We start from the raw sequence: 22,968 nt of genomic DNA, 5'->3' as shown, positions 1-22,968 counted from the left end.
GGGCGAACGTTTGTGCGGCTCCAGGTAAACTGGATTGGGGCACGAATGCAGGTAGATTCAGCACAGCTAAAAGCTAAAATGGATCTGTTCCTAAATGTGATTCACTTCAGGGCTCGCTCCCACAGAAAGGGAGGGAGGCGCGGAGGCAGGAATGAGCCACCACCAAGTGGGGTGAGAAGGCAGGACTGCTTCATTTGTGGGCAGAAATGGTTTGTGCTGAGTGTTTCTGAAACTGCCACCTAGCTTCAAAAGCAAGCTGAGATTTTCAGTTTCCCAAGAGTTAAGATTTTGAGAAACTCATGAAATACTGTGAGGCTTATAAAAGCCTTAAACTTGGCCCCACCAGGCTAGCAGATATTTTCAGCGCTTCCCACCTTCTATTCCCCTGTAAAACATTTCCATTGTTTACAGTGCATGTGAGGGTGGTTTGCAGTGCAATTGTATTGTCATAAAAATACTTGTAAAGTTAATGCACTGGGTTCCTGTAAACTTAATAACGTGTGCTCAGTAACTTCCAGCAGTCTTTTTAACCTCAAACTTGGAGGGTTCAATGCAAAAAAAAAAAAAAAAAAAAAAAGAATATATAGACACTGCAAAGCAAGGAATTAACTGAGTTTGTGTCCACCTTGTGTCATGGATGAAATTCTCACGTGTCCTGAATAATTTCATGTCATGTAAAAGATGTGTTCTGCATTAGGCAGACTGCGAGTGGATTCGTCTGGCAGATTGCACAAAGATGGGTATTACAAATGCTGTTGGAAGCACACCATTGCAAACCCTGGTATAAAATATTTTTAGGCAATGCTGGAGTTGTTACAGAAAAGGGTAGGATGATCATATCACTGAGGAGTTGTGTTGTTGGGAGCTCAATGTAGCAGCTCAAGCAGTTGATAACCTAAGCGCTAAACCTCTTCCTAATTTCCTTTTTTTAAGTATCATTCAAAGCACTGGCTAAGGTTGCAGCAGTGTAAACTTCCCCCAGTAGTCTGGTTTACTGCTACCTTAAGTCTGACTCCTTTGTACTTAAAAGTACTTCTTCTGGATCACAAAGCTAAAAATAACCTTTATGAAGCTGAAGTCCTTCCCATGGCTTTCTCCATGTGTGTCCTTACAAGTCAGTTAAGTTTTTTAGCCAATACTCATAGATAAACTATATTTTCAAATGTGGCCTGTGATATTTAAGTTGTTATTGAGATGTATGGTTGACTTCAGCACACCTGTGAGTATTCATTCAGCACCTCCTAAATATTCTGTCTGCTAAAGCTGACGCACAAACTGGTGATCATTTTTGAAGTGGTTGCTGTGGCCTTTAACTGGGAACTGTGTTTAGGTTTGTAGACTGCAGGGAATCATCGTAATTTTCCTAGACAGCCTTGTTTGAAGAAATTTGAGGAAATAGTTAGATTTATTAAATCTGTGTGACAAATGATGGGTAGTAGATGGGTAGTATTTAATGATGGGTAGTATGATAAGCAAATTTATGATATACCCTATTTCTTGATCAGTTCTTTTCCCCCATTTTTCAGTGTCTGCTCAGTGCATTTTTAACAGGAGGTATTGCTACTCATCTGTTTCCTTGTTGATGTGAAGTTCTGGGTCCCCACATCTGCCCTGGAGGAAACAAGCCAGAGGACATAAATTTTGGAGCGTTGTTTTGTCTTCCTTTTACAGGAACTCCACACCATAATGCAGCACTCTTCTCTTTTGTGGTTTTTCCATAACATCATCTTTTTTTTTTTTCTTTTATAAGTCTTTTATACTTATTCTCCTTTTGTGACAAATAACCAAGATGGGCAACAAAATATTTTTATCCTTTTGTACAATATCTTATTGGTTATTTTGCAGGCAGAGTTGAACATCTCCCAGATGATCAGGGTGGCTGGCTAGCAAGAGAACTATCAAGAAATGTTGTGCTTTTTCTTCTTTAACTGCTTGTCTAGTTCTGTGTAGTAATAGATGAGAATAGTAGTTTATACAAATACAGTTTCAAAATGTTATGTATGAAAAAATTAATTTAATGAATTAATACTGACTCTTTTTCATTTAAAAATGTACTTTCTCAGTATAACACCACTTTTCTTTCCCTTTCTTGCTTGTTCTTTTTTGTAGAATGTTTTAATTGGTTGAATAGTTTCCTTTCATCCCCAAATACAAATAGTGGGTTCCTACTTTGATTTATTGCACTTTGTCAAGGGCTGGCAGTTGCCAGGTTTCAGATTCACCGTGTCAGTAGGTGTGATGGAACAGCCAGCAGCTGCTCTTTTTTTGGGGTGGGGAAGGCAAGGAGGAAGGAATGAAGTGGGGATGACAGGGTGCTATGGAGAAGCCGTCGTCTCAGTCTTCCCACAGAGCCCAGGGAGAAAGGCGACAGGTTGGGGATGGTGCTGGATCCTTTGCATACCTACCTACAGCGTACCTGGCGTGTTTTGCTTTCTTCCAGCCTATTTTGATTTCTAAGCAGTTGCAGCAGACTCTACTTCCCTTTCCTGTTGAACTGGCAGTTGTTTTTTGTTATGGCTTTAATGCTGCTTCAGCGTGCACTTGTCTTGTCTTTTAATCTGCTTAGTCAAGCTGCTGAGGGGGATAAAGGTGCAGACTGAGACAGAGGCGTTTCCTATTTCACAGAGGAGAGATTGCATCAGTATCTCTGCCTGTACAAGGAAAGCAAACAGGAAGACATGTTTTATGGGGTATTTTTGGGGGTGGGTGGAGAAAGAGTGAATTTTTTATTATTGTTTGCAGTAGCTAGTTCTTTGTACTGGGTGGTTATTTTTTTGCAGGGGAGAAGAGCAAGGCAGGGGAGGGAAAAGTTGATTATAAAAATAATATCTTATAAAAATAATATCCTCATCAATGACATAGTGGGGTCGAGTGCACCCTCAGCAAATTTGCAGATGACACCAAGCTGAGTGGTGCAGTTGACATGCCTGAGGGACGGGATGCCATTCAGAGGGACCTGGACAAGCTCGAGAAATAGGTCCACGTGAACCTCACGAGGTTCAACAAGGCCACGTGCAAGGCCCTGCACATGGGTCGGGGCAACTCCCAGTATCAATACAGGCTGGGGGATGAAGAGATTGAGAGCAGCCCTGCAGAGAAGGACTTGGGGGTACTGGTGGATGAAAAACTGGACGTGAGCTGACAATGTGCGCTTGCAGCCCAGAAGGCCAACCGTATCCTGGGCTGCATCAAAAGCAGCGTGGCCAGCAGGTCAAGGGAGGGGATTCTGCCCCTCTGCTCTGCTCCGGTGAGACCCCACCTGCAGTTCTGCGTCCAGCTCTGGAGCCCGCAGCACAAGAAGGACATGGAGCTGTTGGAGCAGGTCCAGAGGAGGGCCACAAAAGGATCAGAGAGATGGAACATCGCTCCTATGAGGACAGGCTGAGAGAGTTGGGGTTTTTCAGCCTGGAGAAGAGAAGGCTGCGAGGAGACCTTATTGTGGCCTTTCAATACTTAAAGGGGGCTTATAAGAAATAAAGATAGGGACAGACTTTTTAGTAGGGTCTGTTGCAGTAGGACAAGGTGTAATCGTTTTAAACTAAAAGAGGGTAGATTTAGACTAGATATAAGGAAGAAATTTTTTACAATGAGGGTGGTGAGGCACTGGCACAGGTTGCCCATAGAGGTAGTGGAGGCCCCATCACTGGAAACATTCAAGGTCAGGTTGGACGGGGCTCTGAGCAACCTGATCTAGTTGAAGATGTCCCTGCTCTTGCAGGGGGGTTGGACTAGATGACCTGTAAAGGTCCCTTCCAACCCAAACTATTCTATGATTCTATGATTCTGTGAGTTCTCTATCAAGTTTTTGCTAGAAACTTTCCCTTTCAGACAAGATGAAAATGTTCTGTTTGCCAAAGTACTTTCTTCTCTTCTTGACAAGATACACTTTTAAAGTTAAGTCTGTGTTTATGAGCAGTAATACCCACTAAAAATAAGGGGGGCTTCTTGCATATTGGAATATTTCTGAAGGAAGAGAAATCCTGTGGAAGAGGGAAGTAATAGCTTCAGCATTTTTTTTTATTCTGGAGACTTGTAGCAACAGCTTCTTTTCAGCATTGTGTTGTTTAGGGATCTGGACATGACTTCCAGTCTGCTATCCCGTCAACTAGATGTTCAAATCCCAACAGACTAATACTGTTTTTATCATTCCAAATAGAAAAACTAACATCTGTGTATAGATGAAAATTTTTTCAGCATCCTGGGGAAAAGTTCCTGGGCATCATTCATGTCAGAACCCTGGTCCCTGTAAGTGACCCTGTAGTGATTCACATCAGGGGAGGCTTCTTCCCAGCAGCAGTCCGGCTGATGGGCACTAGTGGAGAACGGAGGGGTCTTTTGCTGTATGTGGTGTGACACAAGCAATTTCTGTGAGCCTTTTTGCATGCTAGAAATGATGTATGGTATTTGCTCCTGTGTAGCCCCCAAATTTTCCTGTCAGAATGGATAAAGAGGCTGTTCTGCTTCCCGATTGTAAAACTAGTAGGCATGTGACTGGTAATCAAACACTTTCAGCTAGTGATTCTAAGAGTAAATATGGTACCTGCTGAAATGGGAACATAGTCTAAAAAGTGCTTTAATCCGTGAAAAATGCAAAGCAGAACATAAAATGTGAATTGTTGTTTTTGTTAAGTGCCTGAGGCAGGCTATTATAAAGGTTTATAATTGCTGTCCAAATTCCTTAAGATATTTTAATTAACATTCCTTACTCAAAGAGAAGAACAAGATAAACTGGAAGATAGATTAGAGGCTTCTCAGGTGCTCTTGAAGCTCTCCTAGAGATTGCTTAATCTGGTCTTTACTCCTTGCTATTGCAAGATCACAAAAAAAAAACAGGTCTAGAGGGGGCCTTTAGGCCATCTGGCCCATCTAGCAGATTTCTTATACTGATGCCATTCCTAACAGATGCTGTTTAAGATGCTTTTTCAGGCTTCCGATAAGTTAGAATCAACAGGTTTTCTTTAACGGCTTGCTTAAACTTAGTGTTTGAAATGTTTTTTCTAATGTCTTTCAGCCCCTTGCCTCTTTTCCTGTCCTCTAGGGTGAAGAATTTTACTTTTCCTATCAGCCTCAAGGCAGTAAGTTATATGAAGTGGCAAACTTTTGTAGGGGGAGGAACAAAAAATAACTTTTAAGGTGGAATGAGATCACACAGGAGAGTTCTTTTACAAGGTTGCTACACAATACTTGTTGTGCTGGGAGCCTAGTAAAGTCCCTCTGGTCAAATTTCACAACACTAGCAATTATACGCTATGTAAATATAAGCCTTTGAGCTGCTTTTAGTGTTCAAAGAAATACCTAATCTTTTCAGGTTTGTAAAACAGGGTGCTTTATCAGTGGTTAAGTAGGGCCTGTGTGTGCTGCAAAAGAGTTTACCAGTGGTTGCTGAGCTCCCCAGGAGGTCGGTGGTACTCTGGCATAGTTTTTGATAGTTGACATGAGTAAGGACAAGCTTTGAGGCCAAAAACTTGCAAGTACAGATCTAGTCTAAGGCATCAGTTTTGGACATTATCAAACATTGGTGAGACTAATCAACTGAGGACAAGGTTGGACCATGTCATAGACTGATGAGGTACAATGGGAATTACTTAAGAGTGGTTGGACTGGATCTTTTTTTTTATTGTAGGTGTTGGCAGAGAAAGGTAAGCAGACAATGGTGCAGTTTTCTGTAGCTTTTGTTTAGGTGAATATACCCATATCTAGCCACTAAACGTAGACAATTGTGCTGTAGTATCAAATTATGCAAGATGAAAATAAATGCAGAGCTTTGCAGAGCCGTGCAGAGAGTTGTGTTGCATGGCTTGCTTGATTTTGGAAACACTGTGTTGACCTGTAAAATCACGTTTCTTCTGTGAAAAATGTTGTCAGAACTAAATCATGTCCTGAAGCAATAGAAGATCCCCAAGATAGGAACCTCCCTTTTCCAAGTCAGAAGCAGTCTTGGTATTTTTGCTTGCGGTTGTAATTTGGCTTCATGTGTACACGCCAGTTTTGCCTATTAGCATTTTGGCCAGCCTCTACTGCCTGCAAGCTAATGGGCATGTCTCCACAGACGGGTGCAAGCCGGCCTCAATTTTTCCGTGGGGGGAAATACTATTTAATAGTACCTTTTAAAATCATGCAATAACTTACACCTGGTTTGATGGAGGAAGAGACAGTACTATCATTATTTAGGACAGAAGCTGCAAATTATCTTTTGATGGACAAGTGCAAAAGAACACCAAAAAAGACTAAAGTTCCTCTGCCAAACTGGAAGCTGACTGGCTGAAGGCCAGCTCTGTTACAAAAGCTGCATAGCTTCATTAGGGAAGCGTTGCGCCCAAAGGAACAAATCCTGCTGAGCGTCAGGGCAGAGTGCCATACTAGTGTGGCTAGAGAGCTTCCAGGACAGAGCTGGCTGGCACCCTTTCTGGTCAATTCTGAGTGTGAGTTTTGGTCAGTATGCACCCGTCCATTAGATATTTCTACCCAAAACCACCCTGAAATGACTATTTTAACAAAAGAAATACCCAACAAAAGAAACAAAACAACACTTCCCTTTTCCCCACAAATTTAGGTTTAATTTCTGAGTGATGCTAAAATGAAGGCTGAGAGAAAGTCATCCTTTTATGTCTTCTCACTGTGAATTAGTTAGGAATTTGTTGTGATTCCTTTCATAGCAGGTACACAGAAGCAGTTCTGCAGAGCTTGTATGATTTTGATGGCAAACTAAGCCATTCTATTTCTGATAAGATGTGGTTTATATAAGCTTCAAGTAAATCATATTGTTCAAACATCTTAAAACAAATGTGATTTGGAAAGTTGGAAAATTTCAGGATGAAGCTGGGAGAAAAATAAAGCAGTGATATTTCCGTAGTACTAGCTGTGCAAGAAGAGAAAACTGCTGTTTTTAAGAGCTAGAAACACCTGGCATTAGATTGAATCTTGATCTCTTAGAGCTTGTTTTGTAACACATGTAAAAGCTTGGCAAGTTATAAAGCAATTTTTTCCGTTATACATCTTCTTCTGTAAAGAAAGAAATTCCACAAAACTGCTATTATGTATTCATTGTAACCTATATTGCCAGCATTTCTCAATGAATGTCTTTGGTTGAAATGAGAAAACTAACAACAGCTTCTGGAGTAAAGAGCTATGAATCCTCTCCACCAAAAGAAATCACAAAATGATAGAAAATTGTTCCAGAATTAATCTCAAGGGGTTGTTCAGTCTGGATTCTTGCCTCAGAGCATCTAAGATATTCCTGGCATATGTTTGTTTTACTTCTTCTTTACAACTTTCAATGATGGAGATTCTATCACTGCTCAAGTCACTCAAGCTGTCCCTGCCATTAGAAAAAGGTGATAGGTTTTTTTTTGCCATCACCTCCTCTCATACTTTAATGTCCAATCTTAATTTTCCCTAGTTCAATATAAGCCCGCTCTTTCTTATCCCATCCACAATGGTCATGGAGAACAACATTCCCTTCTTTGGAGCTCCCTTCAACATGACTTAAGGCCGGTATTGTTGCTTTGTTCCTGGAGAAAACCTCTCTGGTCTTTCAGTTTTTCCTTCTAAATCAAGTTTTTCAAACGTCTGATTAATCTTGCTGCTCTCTCCTCTTGACGCTCTGAAATCAGTTCATCTTTCTTGAAATACAGTGGTCAAAACAGGACATAATATTCCAGCTGAGCAGAGTGGAAGGGTGCTCCATCCTGTTGTATACATGGTAACTCTATTTGTAAAGCCTGTAAGATATTTTCCATTTTTATGAAAGAGTGAATTTGTTGTCGTGTGATCTGCACATCCTTTTGATGACAGCCTTGACAGTTGCTTGCCATATTATTTTTAGACAGGTGGTTCTTCTCTAAGTGTACGGCCTTGCATCTGTTCTTAATGCATTGCAGGGATATATTTTCGTGCAGACCAATTCCCAATTTGTCAAGATTGTTCTGGATTGTAACCTTGTTTTCTAATAAATTTTTTTAGTCCTCCACAAGTTAATGCCAGCTGCAAATACAGTAAAGAATACCTTGATTCTGTTGTCAAAGTTATTGCTCGGTATTTTATATCGAGTAGACCAGACCTGCGTGGAATGTCCCTTACTTCAACCTTCCAATTTGCAAGTGATCCTTGGGTAACCAGAGTATAGTTTTCCAAGTAGTTTTTACCTACCGTGTTTTCCTTGTTCTGCCCTTTGGGAATTTTACACGAGATGAAGTCAAAAGTCTTGCTGAAGTTGAGAAGCATGACATCTACTGAATCTCAGCTTGGGTACAAAAATATTACTACTGCAAGTTAAAGTACATTTAAAGTGAATCCCACTTCATGTCAATGAGGTGTTTTTAATTTGTAAATGTTTGTAATAGCAGAGACTGGCAAGGCTCCACGTGTCCTGTATTCACTGTAATGTTTGTGTATGAAGATTTACAAAAGGAGCTGTACCGGTCCTTTCTTTCCCCCATGTCAGCCTTAATGGTGGGACAGAACCTGAGAAGGATCCCATTAATGATAGAGGGCTTGGCTAATTTCTTCGAAGGCGCTATATTCTTTCTCAGAGCCTCTCTGACTTGTCTAAATGGAAGATTTTTGTGGTCAGGCGTGATGGTTTTGAAATGTGAAGGCATTAAGCTCTTGTACAGTTTTGGGTGGACTTATTCCATTGAAATGGACACAGAAGAGGGTTTCTGTATAGGACAGTGCTGAATACTGAGGTGGTGCTCAGTAACCTCTTTTGTCCTTTGCAAGGATGGAGAAGGTTCACTTGCAGCATTTTATAGAGGTTCAGAAAAGCCTGTTTGACTGAAGATGTCTTGACTGACAAGACATTGACTTGACAAGATGTTGACTTGAGATGTCTTCCAGCTTAGTCAAGCTAGAATATGAAACTGAGAGTGTTTTCCAGTAATTTGGAAAAGGTAGAAAATCTGTTACCTGGCATACCATATGGCTGAAGTTGGACGTCAGAGTAGAAGCTGGGAATGTTGATCTACCGATAGGTTAGTTATTCACATGGCACAAATGTGTATATATACCCAAGATAGTAGGTTTACACTTGGCACCATTTTTCAGACTGGGAGAGGTACCCCTTCCTGCCAAGTTGTTATGAACAGAAAGTGAGGCATGAGACACCACATATTTTTCTGAAGTGTGAAAAGTTCTAAGCCTAACGAAGTGTGATGTGGGCTGAAAACCACAGAGAGTTCTGTGATGTGGTAGTTTCAGAAATAAGGTGCATGGCTCTAATTATTGACATGTATCCAGTGTTGGAGTGCTGTTTACATATGAAAATTTAAATCTGATAGTGGTGTTGCTACAGAGTTGTTTTCTGTTTTTTACTCATGCTCGCCTTGAATGAATCCAGTCCATATATCTTAAATTCTATCTAAACCTTTAAAACATGTCGACACTTAAAATGTAGAATTAAAACTTTCCATGTGTTTTTTTTTTTAAATGATGCTGAAATGTCTGTACCTCTCCCTTTTTTGCAACCACTAAACAGTCTCATTTTCAGTTGTATTTAAGTTGCTTTGACTTTATCATGCCTTCAGAAGGTACTCGGTAGTCTAATCCAGAAATTTGAGCTAAGCTGTGGTAGAATAAAAGCTATAAATCACCAGTCCCCTAGTCATTCTCTCTGTATACATCAATGCTAGTTCATATGTTTTATGGCATTAATGCTTCCAGTGCTTCTAAATTTTCTGTTTGTTGCCTTGCTTAACATATATAATAGCTTGGAAGGTGGATGGATTGTGAACTTCCAAAGTATTACAAAGTACCTTTCCAAACTCCTGGAGAATTTTTGAGAGGGGATAATATTTTTCATTTTTTCAGTAAACTTTTTCATTTCCAAGAACAGCAGTTCAGCTTACAAGTTTATTGGTCAAGTGGAGGTTCACCTGGTTGGTGAACTGGAGGTTCACCAACAGAATTTGTTGGTGAACTGTGAAATCATTTCAACATAATGTTTCTACAATTGCAACAGCTTCAGAAAATTATTTTCTTCAATTAATGGAAGACTTTGAATGCTCTTTTGCTCATAGCTGGAAAAAAACAGAAAGATGACTCAGATGTGTAGGTTTTACCAGGAGTCTGTCTGTTCTGTATCTAATGAATGCTGCTATGAAGTCTGCTGCCTATGGAAAATGGAACGTTAGTGAGGTGATGGAGTGCTGGCACTTGAAATACTATCTGTTTTGGAAATAAGGCAGGGGAGGATGTGTTGAGGTAGGAGTCACAGGACTGTAGCCTGGTCCTCAGTTGCTCTGAGCTTCTAAAATGCCTGTGGATTCCACCAGTGGTATTGACATTGGTCTCTCCACTGAAATGCTGGAAACAACATTCATTGTAAGGCAAATTAAAATTGTCATGTGGATGTGCCAACTGAATTTTAAATCTATTCAGTTGTAAGTTAAACATGTAATTTGAGTGGTCTTAACTTTCCTGACACAGGTTCTTGGTCAATTTATTCACTCATGTAGGTAGAATAAGCAAGGATAAAATCAAAGAGCATTAATGACTGTGATAGCTATTAGCTGATATGATGAAACTATTCTCTTTAGACCAGTGAAGTGCTGGCTGCTCTAAACAGCTGAAGGAGAAGCCTTCTCAACAAAAAATCTTCAGAAATAAGTAGTGTTGTCAAAGGTCATTCTGTGGCTGGGCTTTGCAATGTTTTCCTATGGTAGTGCAGAAATAGGATTGAAATCTGTTGAAAACTTTTTCTATTAAAGAGATCTGTTTCTTTTTTATTTGCATACCCACTTTCTTTTACATCCTTTGATCAATTTTCTTCCTCTCTAATAACCTATTCTTGATGAATTAATTGTTCTGAATTTTCCTTATTAATTTTTAGAGGTTTTAGTACTTTTACTGTAAAGACCTCTTTCACCTACTTCATTCTGTTAGGGTTTGGTTTTTTATTTTTTTAATTCTCTTCTCTTCAAGCATGGTTTTGTATCTGTTTCTAAATCAGTCTTCATTGTTAACACAATTTCTTTTTCACTCTTCCACTTACTCTTTTGGAATGAGAACAGAAACGTAGGTCTTGTTTGCTTTCCAAATGTATGTATGTATTTGAGTAATTCTACACAAAAAGTTTTGCATGGTTTTGGGGAAGGAGGGACAGTGGGGAGATTGGGACTTGAAAGGTTTAGTCAAGGCTCAGGCAGGGATTGTTGTGACTTTTGCACTGGTAATTATTTCTGAACTTTCTGTACTGCTTCAAAACATGATCACATTACTGTGTGCGTCATTGTGAGAGACAGAAATTTGTTTTTTCTAAATTCTTACATCTCCTCAGAAAAATGCTTTGGTATTACATAATTGCCATTGTTCTTCTGCATGTTTTTCATAGCATCCTCCTGGGCAGTTGAGAAGGAAGTACAGTTCCTGCTCCACTATTTTCCTGGATGACAGCACAGTCAGTCAACCAAACCTCAAGTATACCATCAAATGGTGGGTTTTATTTTTTTTTTTGTTTTGCTAGAACCTACGTTATAGATATGTATTTATGAATACATATTCCTGAACCATTAGTAAGCAACCTTCAAAGGTTTTGGTTTTAGAAGTAGTAAATTTATTAAATCCAATCATGCTCCAGAGGCAGTGAATAGGGTGAGCAAAGGGTATTACTCTTACTTTAGGTCGGTGCAGAATCAAACTCCCAATACTGCGTATCTCAACAGAAAGCAGCAATTAAGGATCTCAGGTTACAGCAGCTGAAATCCTTGTGCTTCCGCCTTCAACTGGATACTTGTTTTGGATGAGTCCTCAAAACTTACTTGGGTGTTTGTTTATTCAGAATTTTGGAATTATCTGAAATTGAAGAGCTCTTTTCTGTCCATGAGAAAATGCTCATTTGCTAAGCTTTCCTTCCAGTTTTCTGTTTGAAATGGAAATTAATTGCCTCCAGATTCATTTCCTTACTGAGTACAAGGGCACAGGCAGTTTATTGCACAGCAGTGGGGAGCTTTGTATGCGGTGCGCACATGGGCTTACCCTTGGGTGACGTCTCAGATGATCATTTCGGGTTTCACTGGTGCCTTTTTACATTTGGAAAGAAATGAAATTGATATTTATAGAGTATTGTTCTTTACATTTTGTACAGCAAAGGGAAAAAATGAGAGAACAAATGCTCAGGCATTTTATGCTGTTTGTTTATTATGATTGCTGATATACTCTCTTGAGTTGTTTGTAGGATGGTTGCCTTGGTGTACTCAAATGCAAAAATTTATTAAGGCAAAATCTGTGCTACAGAGATACTTAAAAGAGAGACAAATATATTCAGACTAACACGTCCAAAGGAGTTTGTAGTGTTGGTGGTCACTAAAACATGTTCTTAATTTTTCTGTTTAAGGACAAAAGACGGGAGTGGAGAAGGGATTTGCAGTCAGACTGACACCTAATTCCTCATCAGCTAATTCTGCCTGAAATATAGTCTTGCTTTTCCTCAAGTTTCTTTAATTAGTAACTTAAAAATAATTCAGATGAACACTGGAAAAAGGTTTTTCGTTTTTGAGTTTGGTTTTTTTTCCCTCCTGGAATCCCATAGTCTTCTGCTCTAAAATCCTTTGCATGCAGACTTTTGTAAGTGCAGCCTTTTGGGTGGGTTTTGGGTCCCTTTTTGCATCAGAACGGAGACTGCTGGTGGAAGGAAGAGATGGGTTCGGTTGGCCGCAGCAGCCAAGAAGCATTTTCAGCAGGCCACGGTGGCCAGCAGCCGCCTTGTGAAAGAGGAGACAGAAAGACGAGCTGGGGGGAGCAAGGTGGTGACGTTTGGGAGAGACCTGGGGTGCGTGGCGGCGGGCAGAGCCGCAGGGAGGAGAGGGCGGGCGTCAGGGTGGACGAGCCAGAGTTGTGCAGGGCTGGGGCCAGGCTGCCGGCATGGGAAGGGCTGGAAGCTGCAAGGGGTCAGAGGGTTTGAAAAGGGGTTATGTGGGGTGAGAAGTTGGACTCTGGCACATGAGGCCTCTGGGTGAGGAATCTTTTCCTCCTCTTCTCTCCTGTCTGGCTGCACATTTAACAGATTTAAGGATTATTGCTTTTGTAGTACAACTTCATTGCTTGCCCCCATCCTGGCAGTCTCTGCAGGTGAATGAGTATTGCACATAGGTAAATCTATGAGGGACGTATTTTGGCCAGCTCATTTATTTCTTCTGAGTCATGTTACGCACCGGTGTGTTTAAAGTATTGGCGCATCTACTGGAGATCTGCAGCATCGGTGGGGTGGCCGGGGTAGGGGGATGGAAAGCTTCAGAAGCTTCTTTCCTGCACACGGAGTGCTAGCTGAACCAGCCTATGAAAAGCAGAATGAAACTTGGATCTGAGTTAATCTATTACAGCTCTGAAAGACCTTCAGATTCTGGTATAGGTTTCTAAATAGTAAATATTTTCCTAAACTTAATTTGACATCTTGTTACAAAAGCAACCATATGGGCACCAAGCAGATCTCTGCACATAGATTCTTGTATCAGCTTTCATAAAGTGAACTGGAGCTGCAAGTGTGTTCCTAGGGGCATAATTTAAAATTAAATTTTAGGACTAATTCATTTTGTGAATAGCTTTCAGTCAAATTAAATTCATTCATAAATGTGCTTTTTGTGTTCAGTGAGGACTGTGTCCTTTAAATGTCCACAGTACACAGTATTTCTTAATTCCTTAAATATGTATATACAGAAAAAAATCAAATTTAAAAAGCATTTATGATGTAAAAACTTCTAATGCAGTCAGGTGAAAGCTATAATGCTGATACAAAGTTAGTAAAATATATTTACTTTCAACTAAGAAAAAATATTTTCCACTACATGGCTGTTCAAAAAAAAACCCCAACAACCCACAACCAAACCTGAAATAATTTAAAATTCTACTAACGGGGTAGCTCCAAGGTATTGTTTTCCTAACATGCGGTATGTCAGTTTTAATGTAAAAATTCTGGAATAAAATTACAGAGCAACCAATTGACTCTCTTAAAAGGCCTTTTATGGAAAAGAAAAGGAAGGGAATTTTGCGTCAGTATAAGATGTAGGGATCTTACAGTGAATCACTGACAAAACATTGTCAACAAATAGAACTCCCTCCTCCTTCCCGTTTAGCTTTGAGTTTTATGCTGCTGGAACAAATAGGGAGGGTGCTGGTTCTGCTTAATCCTTCAATAAAGCTCTATCATGTGTAAAGCATGTGTCCTTCGGTAAAGCTGGAGTCATGAGTTGGAAACAGGAGAATAATCATGAGAAGCCATGTCTTAATTTTGTTCAGTCTCAAATGTGAATGAGATCAGTTAGTTGTATACGTAATTAAAATCGTAGCTTTCTGTGAATATAAGGACGCATTTTGTCTTTGTGCAGAATATAAACAGAGGTACTTGGGTGTGTGCTTGAGAACATGGGAAATGCATAATGCAGTAAGTTATTCAGGGAGTCGTCTTCCCAGAGTTAAAATAAGTAAGTTGATGCCATAAAACTGTAGGAGCCTGGTATTTGAGTCTGGTATGTGAGTAACTACATAGAAAGACAGCCAAAAGTTAATGGATTTAAATATAAAATCACAAGCCAACGGTAATTAAAACATTTCATCTTAGCCTGGCAGCATTAGCAAACAGTAAAAGCGAATGTGCGATGTCTGTGATGCCTTATCTTCAGCCTTGGAAGTCAGTAGGAATTTTAGTATTGACTTTAGTGGAGTAGGGCATTAAATGGAAGGTATGCGCAACTTGGTATGTGGAATATGAGTATTTTTGTAAGGTACTTCATTAGTAGAGAAAAGGAGGCACTTGGAGTGTGCTGAAGAAATATTATAAAATTTTCTATTTACAGCAGTTCTCCTGGTATCTAACAATGAACAGAAGAAAATAGGCTGTTGAGCGTACTTTTTGTCATGCATTGTGCTGGGTTTTAAATTTGCATGTTAATATGACAAATAATACGATTTGACAGTCCTGAGATATTAACTCTGTATTTTTCTTTACAGTGTAGCTCTTGCAATATATTACCACATCAAAAACAGGTATGTGAATGATGAAATCTTGTACTGAAGATATCTGTCATCAAAACAAATGAAATGACCAAACCCTAAAAATCCACGCTCTGTTTCTTTCAAAATGTTTTTGGGTAGTAGTTTTCTTATTTCCCATGTTAGAAATGAGAAATGTATTCTTTTATATTTTTTATATATATTATATTGCTTAGAAAAATAAAAATTAGAGGATTACACACCATAAAAATCTGGAAGTACAGTTCAGCATTGAAAAACTTTGATGATTCAGTGTTTGGTTTTATGTGCACTGGACTCTTCTGCATTGTTGCATATGTTGCAATTACAGATAGAGAAATCTGAATAATGTCTTTCAGATTTTTTTTTTTTTAGGCTACACCTTTATAAAATTAACTGTGTAAATCAATGATCAGTTAATGTTAAGGGATTTTGAAATAAAAAACATTAATTATACAGTAAGAGAGACATTGTGAATAGATGAAATTTAAGATGCCTCAGAAGCAGAGCAAGTCCTGGCTTATGTCTTCTGGTGTAGTATGTTTTAGATCTCTGCTCAGTCAAGTTGATTAAAATTGAAAAGAAAATAGGTTCTCTAAAAAGTAACTTGGTACATAAATTAGCTTTCTTCATGTTGAATTGTGCTTTTTGTATCTTAAAGTCCATGTTCTCATGATATGTCACAGTAGCATAAAATAGTATTTCTGGGCATCTCTAAGAAGAGATTGTATAAATACTTTAAGTGACTTTTGTGTCCATGGCTTTTCCATGTGTCTTTTCAGAGAACTTGCCTTAGATCTCGATCTAACAAGCTGCTTACACGTTTTTTTCTTCTGGACTGTAAGAAGTCCGACTAGAACAAAAGGAATTACTCATAAGTTTAAAGTTAAGCTGGTACGTCGTTCGGGACCATGTTTCAGGTCACTGGAACCCATCACACTTCTTGAAACAAGGCTGACATCTAAAGAGAAACCTTTAGAAGTGCACAAGGGCAGAAAGGCTTAGAGCTTGATCCCTGCTGAAAGCTCTTAGAAGACTTTCCAAGACATCAGTGGGCCTTGGACTGAAACATGGCAATATGTAAAGCAAAAGTTGGAGTGAAATCTTTTTGCAGATTTTTAACCTCATTTCCCAGGAAATGAGGCGTTAGTGATCATGCTTGGATTACTTGTTTATCCATCTGTGGTTCCCTTTTTCCCCTTTCCTCCATCGTCCCTGGGGTAGTTTGGCAAACTAGTCAATTTTTACTACGCTAGATTAAATAATAGAGATCTTAAAGATAATCAGACTCTAAAGTTTTGTGGAAATAAGTTATTCTAAAGCACTCTGTTAAGTATCATGCCAGCTGAGTAGAAGGCTCAGGAGAATGGGGCACATTAGGGACTATGAAGGGTGAGAAACTTCAGTAAGAGCTCACAGTCAGGCAGGAGGAGTCCAGGGCCAAAGTGCACCAGACTCGCTGCGTGCCGATTGCCATGGAGCTGATTTCTGTCGGCACTAAAATATGCCCACTCGTGCTCTTACAGAACTTGATGCAAATTTGATCTACAACTAGTGAAGAGAGAGGCTAAACCTTTATAAAAGAAGGAGTCCCATGTCAGTGTCTTGAAAACAAATAAGTTCTGAATGTTAGCTTCTTGGGGAAGTTGCCATCTGCCCTTTTGCTTTTGGGACGGAGAGGTGATTTATTGAGGAGGAACTGGTTGCTGCTTCTCCCTCCTGCAGCTGCCCGGGGCGGGGAGGGTGTTGTACCCGTGCCCTCTGCCGCGCTTGGACAGATGGTCTCGGCAGCGATGCTGGAGCAGGCTCGCGTATGTCAACCAACGACTCTGAAATGAAGGATGTGAAATGACTGTTCTGTCTTCGGTTGTCTCTGATTTAGGAACGGAGGGACAACGTGATAACAGCATTCCGTTGTACTTGCTGCTGAAACAGCAACAGCAAAACATATGTTCTCTTTCCTGCCGTTATAGGCGAAAGGAAGTTGTTGACGTATGTGGTAGATTTTGGTTCATTATGGGGGGTGGGGAGTAAGAAACCACTGTTACTCTTATATAGACTGAAGGTTGATTTTGACAGGAAACAAGCCAAGCACCTGCTTTGCCAAAGAAGCATTCTTTTCAGACAATGTTTATTTGTTCCTTTTCTCCTGCACAGTAGGCTTAAAATTAACTACTTTCTAATATTCCAGACTCTCACCAATCCCAGTTTTTTGAGAAACTATAGATGAAACAGAATATTCCTTCATATGTTTCCCACATTTTGATTGTAACATTCTAGTTATCATTCCTTCTTTTCCCAGTGTCTCCTATCATTGTTATATTGTTTGGCTTTCTGCAGCTTTTGTTGTGCTTAGGTATTCAACAAGTGGTAAAAGACTACACCCATCTTGTTTTTGGAGGAATGCATAAGTATTGGTGAATTTGCTGCATAAATAAATAAAATAAAATAAACCCCAACAAACTAACCATGAAAAATACTTAGATCAATTAGTAGATGGTTCATTTTGGAAAGATAACAATGTGAATTTGTTCTAATGAAGACAAAAACCTATCAAGTCCTTTTTGTGTGTGTGTGTGTAATAGATTTTTTGAGGGCAATCAAATGTGCCTTCATAGCATGCAGCAGCTACAGCATGAAGAAGTAAAATAGGAAATTCTTTCTTTCTCTCTTCTCATTGCAAAGGGCCACAGTTTACTGTAGCACATCAGTGATTCCAGTGAGACTACTTCTGCGTTAAGATACTAGCCTTTTTATGTAGGGGTAAAAGAGTCTGGCCTAAAATCCTTGCTGATTAGGAAATTTCTAGTAATTATCTCAGTCTGCTTTTTTGTTTTAATTTAGGTACTCCTTTAAAAAAAAAAGTGTTTATTTCCAGTGTTAACAGGCTTTATAGCAGAAAAAATGTCACCTTCAGATGCTGAGGTTTAAATGTTAGCTGCTAATAAGTACATTTTGTAGACACGAATCCACTGTAAAACTTGTGTTTGCATGCTCTGAGAGACACGTGCTGTTGAGTAAAGATAGAGAACATATTCAGTGGTTTGTCTCTTAAGAACTCTATGACCCAAGTACCAGGGATGGTATAAATAAAGATGGGATTGTAATAAGTGATATGGATGCATCTGTCCAGAAAGCGTCCAGTTCTAACTGGTACTGTTATACTGCTTGCTTTTGTTGTTGTTCGTGTGTCTGCCAAGATTATACACAGCAAAAATCTTAAATTGCATTCTGGATGTTAGGCTTCTGAAGTTACATCAACTAATCTTGAGCAACAGGGATCTGAGAGCAAAACAGCGAATAAAACCAATGAGTAAGAATATTATTTTGTCTGAATTTTTTTCATATATACTCCTTTTTGCTTTCAGAAATCATTAGTAGAATAGGGTTTTCCAAGGAAATAAAGAGTGAAGTATGTATGTATTAACTAAAGGATAACTGTAAAAATAGTGCTGCATTATTTGTAAATGTTCATGAAGTTGACAATAGAGGAGGAGGAGGAGGAGGAATTAGTTAAAAGAAGAGATTGCAAGGACTAAGAGTTAAGAAAAGGAGGGTAAGCTGAGCTGATTTTATGATAAGTTTATAGTAGTACCTTTTAGGTTGTGAAAAAGCCTCACAGTAGAGAGTGCAAAAGCTGTGTGTCTTCGGCATTGAAAGCTGAAAATTTCAGCATACTTTGTAATATGCATTTCGTATTACGCATGAATCTTATGGCAGGATAGATCCAACTTCTATTTGAAAATCACATCTCCTCAGTGTTCCTAAGCACCCTGCAGTTTTAACGATACACTTGTGTCTGAGAGCTGCCTGCTGTCGTGTTCAGATAATGACGCTACTTTGGTTTTAATACCTTTTAGGGACACAGATGGAAGAATGCTCTTAGATATTTTTGATGAAAACCTTCATCCCCTTTCGGTAAGTTCATCTGCCTCTTCTTCCCTTTCATGTGAACTGTCTTTCTTTCTGTCTGCTTCGTTTTGTTTCAGTCACCTATTTGGAAGTATTTCTTCCTTAGAAATCCGAAGTGCCACCAGATTATGACAAACATGACCCGGAGCAGAAACAGATTTACCGCTTTGTTCGGACGTTGTTCAGTGCTGCTCAACTGACTGCTGAATGTGCCATTGTCACCCTGGTGAGTGTCTGAGGGATGACATCAACCATCTGACAGACCCAGTTTTGGTCCCGAAGCTTGGGTTTGTATGATGTATGATCTAGGTGCTACCATGGAATTGTTTCTCACCCTGGAGACCAAGGGAATTTCTTGATGGGAAGAGATACTACAGTTCATTTTCTTGTGGAGAGTAAGTGATGGAAGAAGAGATTGGGTAACACGCGGCACAGAAGCCAGGGTTACGTCTTGCCCTCACAGAGTGATAATGTTACAGGCCACCAAGGTGACTAATAGAAAACGCAGGTGGCATAAGTGGTCTGAACAGGAGGGAATGTTAAAAGCAGAAAGGCTTCCACTTTTGGGGGGTTTGCTGTGTATCACTGTAGCTCCCAGCAGAGACTCAGGAACAGCTGTAGGTAATTTAATCGCACTAGTAAGAACTGATGGGCACGTCAACGATTTGGTGAGTGACTGGGACATGTTGGTGATGGCTCTTTTTTACTTGCACTGTACTTGTCTTTCAGGACCATGTCATAGGATTGAACAATTGTACTCAAGGCTGAATTTTAGCTACTTAAAAATAGCATGACACAAAAGAAGGTTCATATTTTCAGCTGGTGTGGATCAGCGTAGCAATGTGTATTAAAGGAGCTAAAGTGATCTCCACCAGCTGAGAATTTCATAACTTTCCTGAAATTTTTATCTGCCAACTCTGACAAGCCTCTTCAGCTTTCAGGCATGATTTTGGCCATGTTCTTGACTCAGAGATTTTAAAAAAACAAAATGTTTTTTACCACTACAACATGTGGTTTCATAACAGCTTTGTTATGCACTTGAGATGGAAGAAGGGAAATTGGAGAAGGTGGATTTTGAAGCCCAGACCTACTCATTTCCTCTGTTAATCTCTCTCCCTTGGCTTCTAAGATTAATTGGCAGGCTTTTCTTCTTCAGACAGTCAGAATGAATTGTACTAGCCAGTACAGAACAGGAATATGAGAGAAATAGGGCAAGAAACACCCTGCAGTGCTCCACCCTTACATTTTGAAGTATTACTCTACCTAGTTACTTGACCCAGCCATTACTTGTTTTCTGAAATTACATTTTGTCTGTCTCTTTTACATAATTGCACTAAGTTCTTGTCCCTCTCCCATTTATTCCTAAGTGTTTTCTGCCGGAGGCAAGATACGTTGTGTGAATTGGTATGTTCTTGTGTAGTTTAGTTAATCTACTCTCAAATACAGTGGAACCTTGTTGTAGTTATCTGTTCTTTGATCTTAGGTTATTCGATCAATGAGGGCACTGTTTAGTAGAAGGGAAGAGAGCTTTTTTTAAATAACAATATCTTCCTGTTATTGCAATGCATGGAAAGTTCTTCCCCACAAATCTTGTTAACTCAGGCATATATTTCAATATCTTTCATTTGTAACTACATCCTTGCCTCTTCTGGTTCTCATGTGGTTTCCCTGCAAGTAACTCTTTTGGTGTGATCTGCAATGAAGTATAAATGTTTTTAACTCATTTGTTATATTGCAGAGGCAGTTTCCGTAGTTGTTAGTGCTTGAAAGATTAGGTGGCTTGGGTTTTTTACCCAACACAATGATAACAGATAAACTGTTTTACAGCCTAGTTCTCAATTTGTGGATGGATTCAGTGCAGGTGATCAGCATTACTGTTCTACTATTCTTGCCCATGTTTTCATGATAATAGCACCCCTCTTTCCAGAAAGCTTCAGGGTTTTTGGATAAATAGTGTTTTACAAGTATGAAATTCTGCTGCTGCTGTTCTCAGTTTCCTCTGTACTTCTAGATCCCATTTCTTTATTTGTTAGTGTCATCAGGAGGGGCCCCAGAGACAGATCGTGTTGTTTCTGAAATGTTCAAATGTGGAAATTAATCTGTTAAAAAGCAATCAACCCTTCCCCCCTCCCCACACTCCTGAAATCTTGATAGTGTTGATATTGCTATTTATGAACCTTCCAAGTGCTTTCAATTTTGATACCCTGTCTGGAGAAGACGAAAGCAGCATTCCCTGCTGGAGCTTATGTTTTCCCATAGTCTGGCCGTCCGTCGGAGAGCAATCTGATAGCCCTGTCTGCCACTTGTTCCTCCTGGGAGGGTTGCCAGAAGGCAGAAAGTATATCTGTGGAGATCACAATACATTTTAAACAAGATGCTACAACTATTATCTTTCTTTCACTCACTCTAATTATTTTTAAACAGTCCTAACCACCCCTTTTTACTGCCCAAATTATTGACATGGTCTAAGGTGTGTAGGTGAATGCACTTGCTGTTTGTCTTTTTGCATGCCATTAGCCAGGTAGAAGCAGCAGTTACAGTTGGTTATATAGCAGTCTGTATGTTCAGCACAGGAGCTGAGTAAATGTGAAACGCCAGACTGTTAGATAAGCTAATCTCCAGCAAAAAGCCGGCATTGTGTTGCTTCAAGCGCTTAATTAAAATATTTCAATTAAAGCCTCCACTATTACAGCAAAACCAATTTATAATTAAACAAAAAATTTAATTTTCACACAGCCTCCAGAGCTGCCAAGAGATTTCCCATACTGTAGGTGAAAAATTAAAATCTCAGGTTGAAACAATTAAATACTAATTCACATTATTTATTTATAAAACAATACCATAGGAATAGAATTAGTTTTAAAAATTGTGTTGCTGATTTAAAGTCTTGCAAATAATGTTTTTTGTCCCAGTGCACAACTGAGCTATACTCTGTGACCTGACTTTGTGAGATAAATAATGCACATGTGCTTCTCCCTTGACCCAGAGTATTCCCACCTTTGCTAAAACTGAGAAATGCCAGTCTCATCTTCACCATGTCCTCAAGTGCAGAGGTGGCAAGTTGTACTTATGTTAATCTACTAATTGGATAGCAAATAAAAATGTGAACAGGAACATTATCCATACCAACAGGAAAACAATACAGTGTTTGCATGTCATGAGAATTAAATATTTATGCTTTGTTCTTTTGTTCTGTAAAAACAATCCTATTAACCAGACCTGAAGAGGAGAATGGTCCAAGTTTTCTGCTTTGCCTTGGCATGACTTTCTGCGTTTTTTGCAAATAGGTCAAATCTAAGGCTCTTAATATACTTCTGTGCCTGTACTAGTTTCAGAGAGGATACATTTTGCACTTGCCAATACGCAAATAGGCAAATATGCTGGGTCTATATGCTATAGACTGATCAGATACGGTGATATGTAAATACATACAGCATGTGGGCTCAATTATTTCTGTGAAGTTCAGAGGAGTGTTTTTGAAATATGTTACAAAGTACGTACTGTGACTGAGAGGATTTGATATTGGGAAATTTGAAGTACGTAAGAATAAATTCTCCTTATGAAAAATAGGGATTTAATTAATCCAGCCAGATGTTCCTGAGTTCTTATTGTACTCTTCAGTCACATTTTCAGCAACTAGGTAGAGAATATTGTTGAACTGTGTTGTGAAAATTATAGTATTTGAGGAGAATTTTGTTTTCTGTGTGTTTGGAGGAAAGGAGAAAGCTTTTAATTGATTTCTTTTCACTGGGATATTCTTACTTTTAAATGCTGATAAAATACTTGGGTTTTTTTCCCCATATTTCAGTTGAAGTATCAAAAATCTGATACTTGTTTAAAAGAAAACAAAAACACAAAAGAAAGTGATCAGAGTCCATAGGGACACTTGTTCTCCAGCAGAGGTCCTTTTCAGCTGGTCCAGTATAACTACCGATCCTTATGCAGCTAATGGAAGATGCAGGTTCCTCCAAAGACCTCAGAGTACAATGCAGAGTACTGTTTATTGCCTGATTTGATGCTGTCACCCTCCGTCCAGTGACCATAAGGGATCGTGAATGCAGTTGGGTGAGCAAGGCAAAGCATTGAAGCTGGGCT

The 22,968-nt window shown here is 39.3% G+C and overlaps 1 protein-coding gene across 2 annotated transcripts in view; it reads left to right on the top strand.

Moving 5' to 3' along the window:
* Nucleotides 1-22,968, top strand: part of CCNY (cyclin Y) — a 131,213-nt gene that overhangs the window by 84,151 nt on the left and 24,094 nt on the right. For both annotated transcript variants that reach the window (XM_075492445.1, XM_075492446.1), the window contains 4 exons: nt 11,330-11,430; nt 14,941-14,976; nt 18,822-18,879; nt 18,980-19,099. In XM_075492445.1, the coding sequence (XP_075348560.1) occupies nt 11,330-11,430; nt 14,941-14,976; nt 18,822-18,879; nt 18,980-19,099 (315 nt within the window). The remainder of the gene's footprint in view (nt 1-11,329; nt 11,431-14,940; nt 14,977-18,821; nt 18,880-18,979; nt 19,100-22,968) is intronic.

Source organism: Mycteria americana, chromosome 2 (assembly GCF_035582795.1).
Source record: "Mycteria americana isolate JAX WOST 10 ecotype Jacksonville Zoo and Gardens chromosome 2, USCA_MyAme_1.0, whole genome shotgun sequence".
Classification (NCBI taxonomy): domain Eukaryota; kingdom Metazoa; phylum Chordata; class Aves; order Ciconiiformes; family Ciconiidae; genus Mycteria; species Mycteria americana.
This window is presented reverse-complemented; position numbering and strand designations above follow the sequence as displayed.